The sequence below is a fragment of the Panthera uncia genome, chromosome A2 (assembly GCF_023721935.1).
Source record: "Panthera uncia isolate 11264 chromosome A2, Puncia_PCG_1.0, whole genome shotgun sequence".
In the NCBI taxonomy this organism is placed as follows: Eukaryota; Metazoa; Chordata; class Mammalia; order Carnivora; family Felidae; genus Panthera; species Panthera uncia.
This window is the reverse complement of record NC_064816.1, coordinates 78,822,118-78,835,312: the sequence shown is the minus strand read 5'-3', so window position 1 is coordinate 78,835,312 and position 13,195 is coordinate 78,822,118. Positions and strand designations below refer to the sequence as shown.

At 36.3% G+C, this 13,195-nt stretch overlaps 1 protein-coding gene and 1 pseudogene across 1 annotated transcript in view; both read right to left on the bottom strand.

The window, feature by feature from the left end:
- PHTF2 (putative homeodomain transcription factor 2) overlaps nucleotides 1–13,195 on the bottom strand; it is a 94,200-nt gene that overhangs the window by 48,758 nt on the left and 32,247 nt on the right. The window contains exons 2-4 of the mRNA XM_049642856.1: nucleotides 8,196–8,252; nucleotides 799–868; nucleotides 74–232 (exon numbers count right to left, since the gene is read on the bottom strand). Of these exons, the coding sequence (XP_049498813.1) occupies nucleotides 74–232; nucleotides 799–868; nucleotides 8,196–8,252 (286 nt within the window). The remainder of the gene's footprint in view (nucleotides 1–73; nucleotides 233–798; nucleotides 869–8,195; nucleotides 8,253–13,195) is intronic.
- Nucleotides 8,709–13,195, bottom strand: part of LOC125930802 (diamine acetyltransferase 1-like) — a 36,733-nt pseudogene continuing 32,246 nt past the window's right edge.

Genomic DNA, 13,195 nt, shown 5'->3' with positions numbered 1-13,195 from the left:
AAGCCTTAGTAAGCCTAAAAACATAACATTCTGAAAGTTAAAAGCAAAATGAATTTCTATCACTTAACTATACCTTGAAGAAGATAAAGGACAAGAAGCCAGAAAAAGATGACTTTTGATGTTACTTGTAACCACCACCGGAAGAAAAAGGGAAAAAACACAACTCGAACAATTCCCTTTCTAGTCAGAGAAGTCCAAGGACTTTCAGGTTTTGCCTTAGCAAATGCAGACCCTGAAAAAAGTCAAATAAAATGACAAAATACATGCATCATTCTTTAATTTCTTTAGAGAAAATATTTCAACATTTGAAGGACAGAGAAAACCATGTATAATTTTAGTTTGCACTATACTATGAGTGAGAAATGCCCAATTTTGGGTGGTAGGCACTTTTAAAAACATTCTTAGTGCTATCTTATTAACTTAGGTACTCTGAAAGAAACCATTTTAACTGAAATAACAGCAGAATTTCTCCCAGATATTTTATAAATACAAGACAATGTTCAAAGGTCAGTTCCAATTAGAAATTAAAAATTACCACTTAAATTTTTATAAACAAGCCATATAGTTGGCTAGGCAAACACAAGCTGCTTTTCTTTTATTTCTTGGACTGATCTTTAGTGGGGAGAAAGACTAGTCAATGGTATTTAAATACTTCCACTATGTCTTTCTTGTACTATTCCCACCTTCATTTCGGCTCACATTTCTTTTATCTCTACATATATATTTAACCCACTTTGAATAATGTTTCTTCAGGGTCAATTTCTAATTGCATTAAGCTGTTATTTATTCAAGACTCACCTCTTACAAGATCAACATCTATGAGGTCTGGTTTCACATGCGCTGTTTTCTTTGGTTTATTCCTTAAACCCTATAATATATTAAAAGTAGGATTGGTAAGGGAGTAGATCTTAAAGTTCTCATCATAAGAAAAAAAAATCTTTGGAAATATGTATGGGGATGGATGTTAACTACTTATTGTGGTATCATTTCTCAATACATATATTTCTCAATATATAAAAATATTGAATCATTATGTTGTACACTTAGAATATAATCTTATATGCCAATTATACCTCAATAAAAAAGTAGAATTCAATTTACATATTTTTAAATCCAGAACAACAGAAAATAATCAAATTCTAAAGATTTCAATTAAAAAAACCCTGTAAGTAATACACTGGACAAAAATATAACACATCACATATTTGTTACAATTGGAACATAACTGTAGTATTGTAATAAATTTTATTACTTTCCAAAAGGATACATTTAGGGATGTGTGTAACATGTGAGGTCTGTTTATTACTAAAAGTAAAATTCTAAAACAAAGACTATCACAACCAGAACTCAATTTGGATGTAAAGCCTGAGACGGTCCAGGAGACTGTGTTGGCCCCAGATCTGCACAGGAGAGTATACTGGGTGGGGCTGGCTGGGAGAGCAGTGGCCCTGAAAAGCCCTCAAGGTGTGATGTTGGGGGCGTGGCTGCAGGAAGCAGAAGATCACAAAGCTGGGGACAGACAGGGATGCAGACTTCTCAGCAGATGCCAGCATGTGGGGGTGATACTAGCTGAGACCTGGAGAGGATGATGCAGATCTCAGGGTCGCCACTACGTTCACATGCCAACCACCAATGAGACCACAATGCCACCTAATCACCTTAGAACTTAGATGCCATGCCCAGGAGGAAGAGGAGGGAAAGCAGGAATCATGAATTGAATTAGTTTAAACCCAGAATTACTGAACACTAAGATTAAGTTTCTGCCATCAGTGTATGGAGCAGGAGCAGAGGCAGAGATCAAAATCACTGAAAAAAAAAAAATCACACTTTATAACTTAAAAAGGGATGTTAAGAATTGGAAGAGCTTAGACTAAATTCTTTAGGAGTCAAGTGCTGAAATATGACACAGTGTGTAGGTAATTTGTTTACTATTCATTCAGTTAATCAGGTAACTTTGTAATAAATTCTGTTTGGTCCTAATCCAAATAACAATGACCCGTAAGGTAATCGTTTAGTTAAGTACTGTTTGCATCTGAAACATAGAAAAGGAGACTATTTGAGCTCAGAATTAACGGAGATGTTTAAATCAAAAATGTACCCTGAAATCAAGAAGCAATTAACCTTAGAACCCCTTCGAATAGTTGTCCATGTGAAGCTGAAAACCACTGGCAGGTACAAAAACAAAAGAGTCAGGACTGAAGACACAGCCATGGTAATTTTATATATATAGTCAATCTTCATATTCATAGATTCTGTATTTGCAGATTTACCTGCTCACAGAATTTATTTGTAACCCCAAATCAATACTTGCTGTGCTTTTGCAGTCATTTGCAGACATGCACAAAGTAAGACTGGCAAAAAATTTGAGTCACCCAATGTGCACATTCCCATCTGAAGTCAAACAAGGCAACAATCTGCCTTCTTATTTCAGTTCTCATGCTGTAAATATGCGTCCTTTCACAGTCTGTTTTCACAAAGTGCTGGTTTTTGCTTTTTTTATGCTTCTTGTTGGTATTTTTGTTGTTTAAAATTGCCCTCAAGCACAGTGCTGAAGTGAGTATAAGAAGGCTGAGAGGTGCCTCACTGAGAAAACATGTGCTCCATAAGCTTTGTTCGGACATGAGTCATACTGTCGTTGGCCATGAGTTCAGTGTTAGTGAATCAACAATATATATTAAATAAGATGCCTTTCAACAGAAACATACAAAAACCAAGTATAAGTACTGATTGGTTGACAAAAGAGTTGTGACTAGAGATGGAGCAACGGTCAGTATCTGCTAGTTCAGTGTTTGTGGTGACTTTACACAACTCCTGCAAATAACGAGAACTGACTCCATCTGTATTCCCATTCTAACGTCATGATCGAGTGGCTAGCAGAACTATAAATCACTCCCAACATTTTGCAAATTGGGAAAACAATTCTAACAATACACATACGGAAAAACAAAATTTCTTTAATAGAGCACTAGATGTAGAAAAAAGTTTGAGATTTAATCTTTATTAGTGCCAACAAATTTGAAAACAGTAACATACTTTGATTTACTTCTTTTACACATTATTTTCCTGATAATTTGAAAATAATCTTATTGCCAATGTTTTATGGCAAACCTGAAGCTTAATTTACTGCTATGTACCTATAATTTCTAAAGATTGTTTTAAGAACTTAAAGTCCTTTGAGTGGAACAGTAAATTATCTTGATTTCTGCAATTATGTTGTTTTTCAACAACACAAGATTCATTCTTCTTGACCTTTTTTATGTGGTTCATTTCTTATTTTATATTTTATTAAAATATTTATTTTGAGCTACATTGTAGAATCATAGCATAATTGCCAGTTTTGATAAAACTCCCCTTCAAGGTAACCTATCAGACTATTTAGTGTTAAAAAAAGAAAAACAAAGAAAAATTTCACTGATAAATCTTCTAACATTAATTATTTCAATCACAAAAATAAAAGATATTAGCACCCACAGGTGAGCATTCAAAAAATCTGATTTTAATTAAGTAGATATTTTAAGTTGGAAAAATTTTTAATTGGTTTAGAGTAGACTATATTCAAACAAAATAGCATAGCTTTCAGGTACTAACTATAATTATGGACCACCAAAAGTTTAAATGAACAAAAAATAAAAACCAAGTTAGTTTAAAATAAAAGATGTTAATAATTTTTATTAAAATTAATTAATAAGATTTTCTAGTTTACTGATCAAACTAGAAAGTAGAAACAACTAAGTATTAGAAATATAATTAATCTCTAAGAATCCAAATAATATATTCTTTATTGAATAAATACTTAAACTCTCATAGTACCTTCCTAAGGTGCAATGACACAAATTATATGAAGTTTTGAATTTTTTTAAATCTGTAAGTACACACAGATAATGTTGAGCCAAAAAGCTTAAAACAGCTGCTTAAATTTAGAAAGTACTTCTGTTCAATGATGCAGACTTCCCATGCATGGAACTATTATAATACTTAGACTCCACCAAAGGACGTAACCATCAGTTTCACTTTCCAGAAATCCTATTTAGTTTTCCCCATCCTGTTTTTCCTCTATAATGACTTTAAATAGCATGGTTCTTTTTATTGAAGTTTTGAAACTCTAGTAAGCACTAAAGCTGGGAGAAATTCCACATTAACTTTTAAATTTGGGTTAAGGTGATCAGAAAATGTAAGTTTTCAGTTATAATTTCTAAAATGTTTAAGAAAAAAATAATCTGCAACTTACAAAAAACTTTGGCAATATCAATTAAAGGTCTCAATTAAAAAAATAAACATTTCCAAAGAATTTACTTTTATGGCTTTCTTTGGTTTCTTTAGTTGCTGCTCACTGCCATGACAGAGAGACAATCGATTACAGAGGACAAACTCAACACATTCCGTACAATGTTTTCGAAGCACCAGGTGCTTTAAATCAAATATTATATTAATACACAGCAGCTATTTCTCTACCTTCCTTAGAGTAAATGCAAAATTATTTTACACTACAAACAATTTGCCTCCACTAAAATGTTTAGCAAGAATGGAATATTTTAGACTTGTCAACAAATTGGCCCCTTTATTTAATTCAAAATAACAAGAGTAAGTTTTAATACCATTTTTAATTCTTCAGTTATAAAGTACTATCTTTAAAGGGAGACATATTCCAGAAAAAAAGTTATAGTTCTTAGTCTTCTCCAAGTTCATCCTGTCAGTGCACAAAGGAATAAATAAGTAACCCTCCTTTACCCTAACCTCTGCTTAGGCATTAAAATAGTTCTAAAAATGAGGAATGCAGTTATTTGTACTGAGCAGCTTAAGAGGTTTCAAGGCATCTTACTAAACCTGTATGCTGCTCATTACTTGCTTGACTATTCCTACTTTTCCTGATAGTCTTGCCAGACTATTGTGTCATGGATCTCTTACTCTCCACTTATATCTCCCTCTTTACCTATTACATGTTGATGTTTCCCTGTATTCTATTCTCAGCCTTTTCCTCTCATCATCCAATGGAAATCCCTTCACTCCTACAGCTGTATTATATGATATGTTATATAATACACATAGCATACATATACACATTCCTAGATATACACACATTCATACCAGGGACTCCCAAATCTCTCTCTCAAGTACCACCTGGATATTTCTAAAGCACAATTTTAAATCTGCTCCTCTTGTAGTATTTCCCATCACACTCAGTGCTGCCTAAGCCAAGTTTCTAAAACATAAATTTAATCAGGCAACTTTTTCGGCTTAAAATCCTTCAATGTCTAAAAACAGATAGGGAGGCAAACCATAAGAGAGAACAAACAGGGTTGCTGGTGGGGAGGTAGGTGGGGGCGGGGATGGGTTAAATGGGTGATAGGCATTAAGGAGGGCACTTGTTGGGATGAGCACTGGGTGGGTGTTATATGTAAATGATGAATCATTAAATTCTACTCTTGAAACCACTATTACACTATGTGTTAACTAACTTGACTTTAAATTAAAAAAAGGAAATACCATATGATTCTACTTATAAATGGAATCTTAAAAAAAAAAAAAAAAAAAAAAAAAAAACAAAACCGAACCAAAAAAGCAGAGAAAAAAACTAATAATTGCTGGGGTGGGGGGGGGGGGCAGGGGTAAGGAGTAGGGAGAGTTGGACAAAACAGGTAAAGAGGAAAGGGAGATACAGGCCTCCAGTATGGAATGAGTAAGTCATGGGAATAAAAAGCAGAGCATAAGGAATACAGTCAGTGCTACTGTAACAGTGATGCAATGGGACAGATGGTAGCTATACTTGTGGTGAACATAGCACAACGTATGAATTTGCCAAGTCACTAAAATATGATGCACCTTAAGTTAATGTAACAGTGCATGTCAACTATACTCAAATAAAATTTTTAAAAATCAAAGTAGCACAGCTCCAGCCATCCAAGATGCTGAAAGGAAAAAAGGCTAAGGGGAGGCTAGTTGCCCCCGCCCCCTCCTGCTGTCATGCAGAAGCAGGAGGTCAAGAAGGTGGTCAATCCCCTATGTGAGAAAAGGCCCAAGAATTTTGGCACTGGACAGGATATCCAGACCAAAAGAGACCTCATCTGCTTTGTTAAATGGCCCCACTACATCCAGCTGTAATGGTAAAGGGCCATTCTCTATAAATGTCTAAAAGTGCCTCCCACAATTAACCAGCTCTCCTGGGCCCTCGACCATCAAATAGCTGCTCAACTACTTATACTGCCCACCCCCACCCCCGACACACAACAGAGACAAAGCAAGAGAAGAAGCAGAGACTGATGCCCTAGGCTGAGAAGAAAGCTGCCAGCAAAGGTGATGTCCCCTCTAAGAGGTCGCTTGTCCTTTGAGCTGGGGTTAATACTGTCACCACCTTGGTGGAAAATAAGAAAGCTCAGCCAGTGGTGACTGCAAATCATGTGGATCCCACTGAGCTGGTTGTCTTCCTGCCTGCCCTGTGTCATCAAGAGGGGGGTTCCCTACTGCATCATCAAGGGAAAGGCCAGGCTAGGGTGTCTGGTCCATAGGAAGATCTGCACCACTGTTGCCTTCACACAGGTTAACTGGGAAGACAAAGAAGCTCTGGCTAAGCAGGTGGAAGCTATTAGGACCAGTTACAATGACAGATATGATGATGAGATCCACTATCCTGGGTCCTGGGTCCAAAGGCAGTGGCTCACACTGTCAAGTTAGAAAAGGCAAAGGCTAAAGAATTGGCCACCAAACTGGGCTAAATGTATGCTGCTGAATTTGCTGCACATCAAAGTTATAAAAAGTTCTCTTTTTAAAAAAAATAATAAAATAAAATAAAATAAAATCCATCCATGTCTCCCTCAGTGTATTCCAGATTATATTCAAACTTGGCAGGTAAGGCAGTCAAGCCCCTCCATGATCTGACTCCCATTTTCCTTTCTAGTTTCGTGCCTAACCGTTCCAATTTCCTTCCTCCATCCACCCTATTATCAACCAAGCTCTTGAGGATTCCTCAGTCAGTCATGTTCCTTCCTTCTTGCATATTTATTTTCATATGCTCTCCATTCTGTCTGGAATGTTTTCCTCATTCTCCCTAACGTCTGTCAAACTCGGCTCATGAGTCACTTCCTCTATGCAGTCTTTCTTAACCTCCCCGGGGATGCCTCCCCCTGCACTCCCCATCACAGACCTACACCTCCCTTGCCTAACTGAACTGATCACATTTGTAATTATGTATCTTACTACAAAAATAAAATCCATTCCATCTTTTTGTCCCCATGATTTAATCCTATATTTAACATACTAGGTGTTTACACCAACTTTAATTCTTCATGAAAAGTTTAAAGATTAAAAATGACCAATGGCAAAGAACCTTGCCCTTTATCATAGATGACTAAATTGTCTAAACACTGAGATTTTTTTTAAGTAACTATTAAAACTGGTTTCCAGTCTAATATACATCTTTCTATACAAGATAGAAAATGTCAAGCAGCTAAAGTAACATTCTCTGGGCTCAGATTAAATTTAGCTCGTGCAGGAACACACAGATTAGTATTATCTATGCAAATGAAAAATATAAATATTATCAAAAAAGAGCAACTGCTGAGAAACAGAATAAATTTGGTTAAAAAATAGTTTTCATGCTAGCAAGGAGCCTATGACAATGTCTTATCAGCATAAGTGATTACATGAAAACCACCTAACACAAAAACACTTTAATTAATGCCTTATTTTCCTAAGTTCTTTTAAAAAATGACTAACTTTTCAGCGAAACTATTTGCGTCCAAGTCATTCTTGTTAGTAGCACCAAAAGCAGATCTCAATGAAGCAGAGCGGCATTTGACAGGATCACTCAGGCGGGAAAAGTCCTGAGACACTTACCAGTTTAATAAACTGTACAGAGCAATGACAGCATCAAAAGGGAGGAAAAGCAAACTAGAAGTATAAGGTGACAAGTGAAAGGGGAAGACAGACAGCTGATAAAAAAATAATCATAAGAAATTAAATTTTAAAAGAACAGAAAGATGCTAAAAAGCAAAAACAATAAATAAATAAATCATCAGAGGTAAAGACACATGATTATGCCAGCATAAGAGTTTACCTCTTTATTTAAAACTTTGGAGTTTATCTCGTTATTTAAAAGTACTTTAATTAAAAGTATATGGAAAGATATAAATTAAAATGTGGTTAATAATCAACTTATAGAACTATGTTTTAGAATATACAAAATGAAATAAACTTGTTACCTTGATTTCTCTTTGCTCAACAGATTTTTCCCATATTTGTTGATCATATGCTCCAATCTATGAAAATAAATGAAATATGACACTGCATTAAATGCTCATCGTTGGTACTCATCCAATAGGTAGAATGACTCTGCTTGCATTACAAGCAACTCAGCATTCATTCAGCACAGATGAGATTCAGCTTTGTCTCAGACTTCTGCAATCAATACTGTACTCAGTGCCTCTCAAAGTATGGTTTCAGGACCAGCAGTTTTAGCACCACCTGGGAACTTGTTGGAAATGCAAAGTCTCTGGCCTCATCCCACGGTTGCTGAATCAGTAATATGACTAATAGCACCCAACACTCTGTGTTTTAAAAATTCCTCTAGATGACTCAGACACACTACTAAAGTTTGAGAACCACTACTCTAGGGAACCTTTTTATGTTTTTATTTTATTTTTAAATCAAAGGGGAGTTTATTAAAAACAAATTAAAACAGAAACTCTTAAGTACCAGTGTGTACATTGTACACACTTAAATGACTCACAAGAATGAAGTCTTTTTCATATACATCAAGATCACACCATCTTGTTGTTTATCAAAAGATGTTCAAGGAGACTCCAAACGGCATACAAGACTACCATCTTAAACAGACCGCATTTCAAATATGCAAACTACGCCACTGGTAATAAAGCTTTGGAATGGGTGTTCATTCTATTATTTGACCACAAACAGGATAGAAAGCAAGATCAGTTGAGAATTTAATCTAAAATAGAATGGAAGCTGTCATTTTCTGCACCAGCATTCCTCACTCCTCTCCTGCCATTTTTAGCAAATACTCTTTGTCTATCTTGAAGGGTCTCCATCCCTCTTTGCTGTACAGATGAGAAGCACCTCTTCTTTTGTAGAAATTGATAGATGGTTCGTTCCATTTTGCTACCAAGAAGTGCACGCTGCTGCAGCGACATTTCATCGCAACCTGGCTTAGGTTCTTCAGAATCTGTGATCCCATGCCAAAGCCTCTGTAATCACTCATTATGAATAAGTCCTCAAGATACAACAGTGTGCCAATCCGCAGGTCATACGTAAACTAGTACATGGCAACACCAACAACGCTGCGTCCTTCCAGAAGCCGGTGCTCCTCGGGCACTTCTGCAACCAGGCAGTGGTAGAAAGGGTGCTCTCCGAAACCATCCTCTAATAGATCTTTTTCAGTTAATGCTACTTGCTCTTCCATATATTCTTATTTGGCCAGTTCCTTGATCAGCCGCAGGATGTCACTGCAGTGGGTGGCAAGGGCTGGGCAGATGACGAATTTAGCCATTCTTGTCTTTTGCTTTTCTTTCTTTTGTGGACCAGGCCCCTGTACTTGAACAGCAGGAGGAGGTGGTTCCTCATTCGTCTCCCAGGAGCGTCCCTTTCTCAGTCAGGCTGGCACCATGACCCGGCGAATCTCTGCAAGCGACGGAAAAGCTTCACCAGACTGAGACTAGCACGGCACTGGGAATCTTTATTTTAAATAAACACAATTGCTACACCTCTAGTACCTTCAAGAAAAAACTACCAATAATAAATTCTTTATGGAGTTATTTTTAAAGAACAAAATGTCAATGTTTTACAGAATTAAAAATTCATAAACATGTAGATCACAATTACCATGTGGGTTACGGTTTAAACTGAAAAATAAAGTCTTGAAAGCAATTGAAGACACAGGGTAAACATCAAGTAGTAGAATTCCTTTTAGCTTCTATGCCCATCATTCTCAGATGCTGGAAAGTTCTCTGAAGTACACCTTCAGCGGGGCAGCATGAAGAAACCACTCTTATGGTCCATCTCAGTATTAAGAAACTAAATACTAAGAAACTAAGTTTCCCCTTAGTTCCCAATATCCAACAGGACACTGAAATGGGTCAATAACTTATAGTTTTAACTAAGGATTTTCGCTTTTAGCATTAATTGAAAATTAGAATCCTGAGAAATTAAAATTATTTCAAATAATTACAATTAAGAGACGAAATGGACACCAGAAACAGGCAGAGATATTATGAGGAAATTCAGGAGAGAGCACTTTCTGACTCACAACATCATTCTAAAAGTCCTCTTATTTACACATTAAAAAAAAATCTTGTTTCAAGGGGTGCCTGGGTGGCTCAGTCAGTTAAGTGTCTCACTCTTGATTTTGGCTCAGATCACGATCTCACATTTTGTGGGATACAGCCCCACATCAGACTCTGTGCTGATGGGGCGGAGCCTGCTTGAGATGTTCTCTCTCCCTCCCTCTCTCTGCCCCTCCCCCTGCTCGCACGCACACATGCGCACGCTCTCTCTCTGTCTGTCTCTCAAAACAAATAAACACTCAAATAAAAATCTTGTTTCAAGGAATGAGAAATCGAGAATACAGGAATGGTTTAAAGACAGACATGAAGGAGGTACAATAAAATGATTACATGATTCTGAAAAAAAAAATGATTACATGATTCTGTAAGAGCCGTTCATTTTGATTATTCTCTCTCAGACATTATCTTATTCATACTAATTTCTCTGGTCCTTTAAATCCTTTTCTCTTTTTCACTGCTTTCCTGTGACTCCTTTCTTATTTTTAAAATCACTGTGTGATATAATATACCCTGCAAATTAAAATCTTAGAACACCTAGACCAAGCCACATGGACTGAACAACTCACTTATATGTAACCGAATCTGCCATGAGTGTCTCTAAAGCAGGGTAGATAATCAGTAACCAACTGGTTGGACTTAGTGGCAGAGCTGACCTGCAGTGACCAGATGTCCTTTACCCTCTTAAATTCTGAATTCAATCAAACAATCATCTTCTTTAAAATCAGAAGAGGTAAGTATGGGGACATAGATTCCACAAGAGTAATTCTGCTCTAACTTGATAATTCAGAATGACTGGGATTAATCAAAACTTACCTTTAAAATGTGTAACTATTTCAATGGTACTGTATATTTTTTAGTGAAACAATAACCAAAACTAATAAGGAATAGGCACTAATTTTTTTTTTTTTTTTAATTTATTTTTGGGACAGAGAGAGAGACAGAGCATGAACGGGGGAGGGTCAGAGAGAGAGGGAGACACAGAATCGGAAGCAGGCTCCAGGCTCCGAGCCATCAGCCCAGAGCCTGACGCGGGGCTCGAACTCACGGACCGCGAGATCGTGACCTGGCTGCTCCACCCAGGCGCCCCATAGGCACTAATTTGTTTTAATGATTATATTGGCAGTATTTGTTTGCATGTACAAAAGAATGTACTAAATTCTAAAGAGAATTTTAAAAAGAACTATATTTTTTATTTCAAGATGACTCAGGAATATGGACATGGAAATATATGTCCCACCATCTTAAAATCAGGAAGATAAAATAATGTATATGCAAAAGACCAAATCAGAAATACATGTTAATTGTTGGCCTAACTAGGTTTGATACAATCCCAGTACAGTACTCAGTAGCTCCAGGCTTAAAAAGGTTAGGAAAGTCTAATAAATCTTGAGGTGAAGCAGTGGCTAAAAGGCGAAAAGCTTTTTGAAGGCTGAGGCACTTGTAAATAGCATCATGTAATCCTAAAAAAAGGGCAGTGGTGGTGAGGGATATTCCTATAAAAAGGATATAAAGAGGATAAAGATGGCTTATTTTACTGGGGAGTCCATTTTTCTCCCAAAGATTTAATGGGTTAGAGGAAGAACAACTTTTACTGTAACAGAATGTGGGATCTTAAAACAAAGAACAAAAAAACTAGAGAAGCATCACTTTCAATTACAAGCAATTAAATGTCTCTCCAAGTGGAAACATCAGTTTTCCTTTGCAGTAGACATTTTTTGTTTTAAAAAATACCACCAGAATGGACCCTTTAGTTACATAAGCAAATAGACTACTTCTCTGAAAAAAATTGTGAGGGTGCTGTGAGCCTAAATGCAGGTGCTTTAGATGTTCATGGCTCTGCTTAGCAATGCATATGCCATTAACAAATTACTCTTAAATAGACATTCAGACCTAATTGCGTCTGAAAATTGCTTGGTTTTTTGGGATATGTGTGTAGCACATCAGAAGTATCGTGAAATAAGGGTGGTGACAGGATACCAGAAGGGCAGGGAAGGAATTCTCAAGACCCCTTCTGGTCTAAAGCCTCATTTAATTCCACGCTGCAATCTGTCACGATAAATCAGAATCCCAGTGGCTGAGTTCAAGCTTTTCCCCTGAAAGAAACATGATCTTATGGTCAATCATCACAGAGCAAGAAAAGAAGTGAAACTCAGACTGAAAAACAGAAGAACCATCTTCTCAAGACTTAGGGTCAGGGATGAAGAATAAGCTGCAGAGCTATGCTAACAAAATTAAAAAACAAATAATTCAATACACTTTCCAAAGGTTCTATTCTACACACAAACACTTGGCAGACTTGACTAAGTCACCTAACCTTAATAACTGTTGTTGTTGTTTCTGTATTTCTTCTACATAAAATTAAGTCACAAAGCTGAGTTCAATTATAGTTCTCTGCAAAAGATCAGGACAAAAAAATTACATTATTTTTTAAATGCCATACAAAAAGTTAAAGGAATCTCAGCAGTAGCATTTGTCCAACAGAAAAGAAATTTAATCAGATAATATGTTCTTAAAAAAAAAAAAAGATAATATGTTTTCCCACTGAGAGAAGAATGTTATGTAATATTTTGGCTACTTCCAAATTTCAGTTACTTCCTTTCTGTTCTCCCCTGCCCTCCACTGTTTGGATGTTTAGAAAAGTGCCCCATATTCTATGGAAACAAAGGGATATACATACAAATAATGCTTTGTTGGTAAACAGACCAACCTTCTGTAAGGTACCTTACAAAATACCAACGTAATTAATGTATGAGTAGTTATATGGCTTTCAAACAATATTCTTCATAACCAACCATCTATTTCAAGGAGGCAAAAACACTTTCTCTCAAATTATGAGAGACTACGTTGAAATCCTGATTTACATTTGATGTGCAGGCAACCATTAAGAAAGTTCATTATCTGGT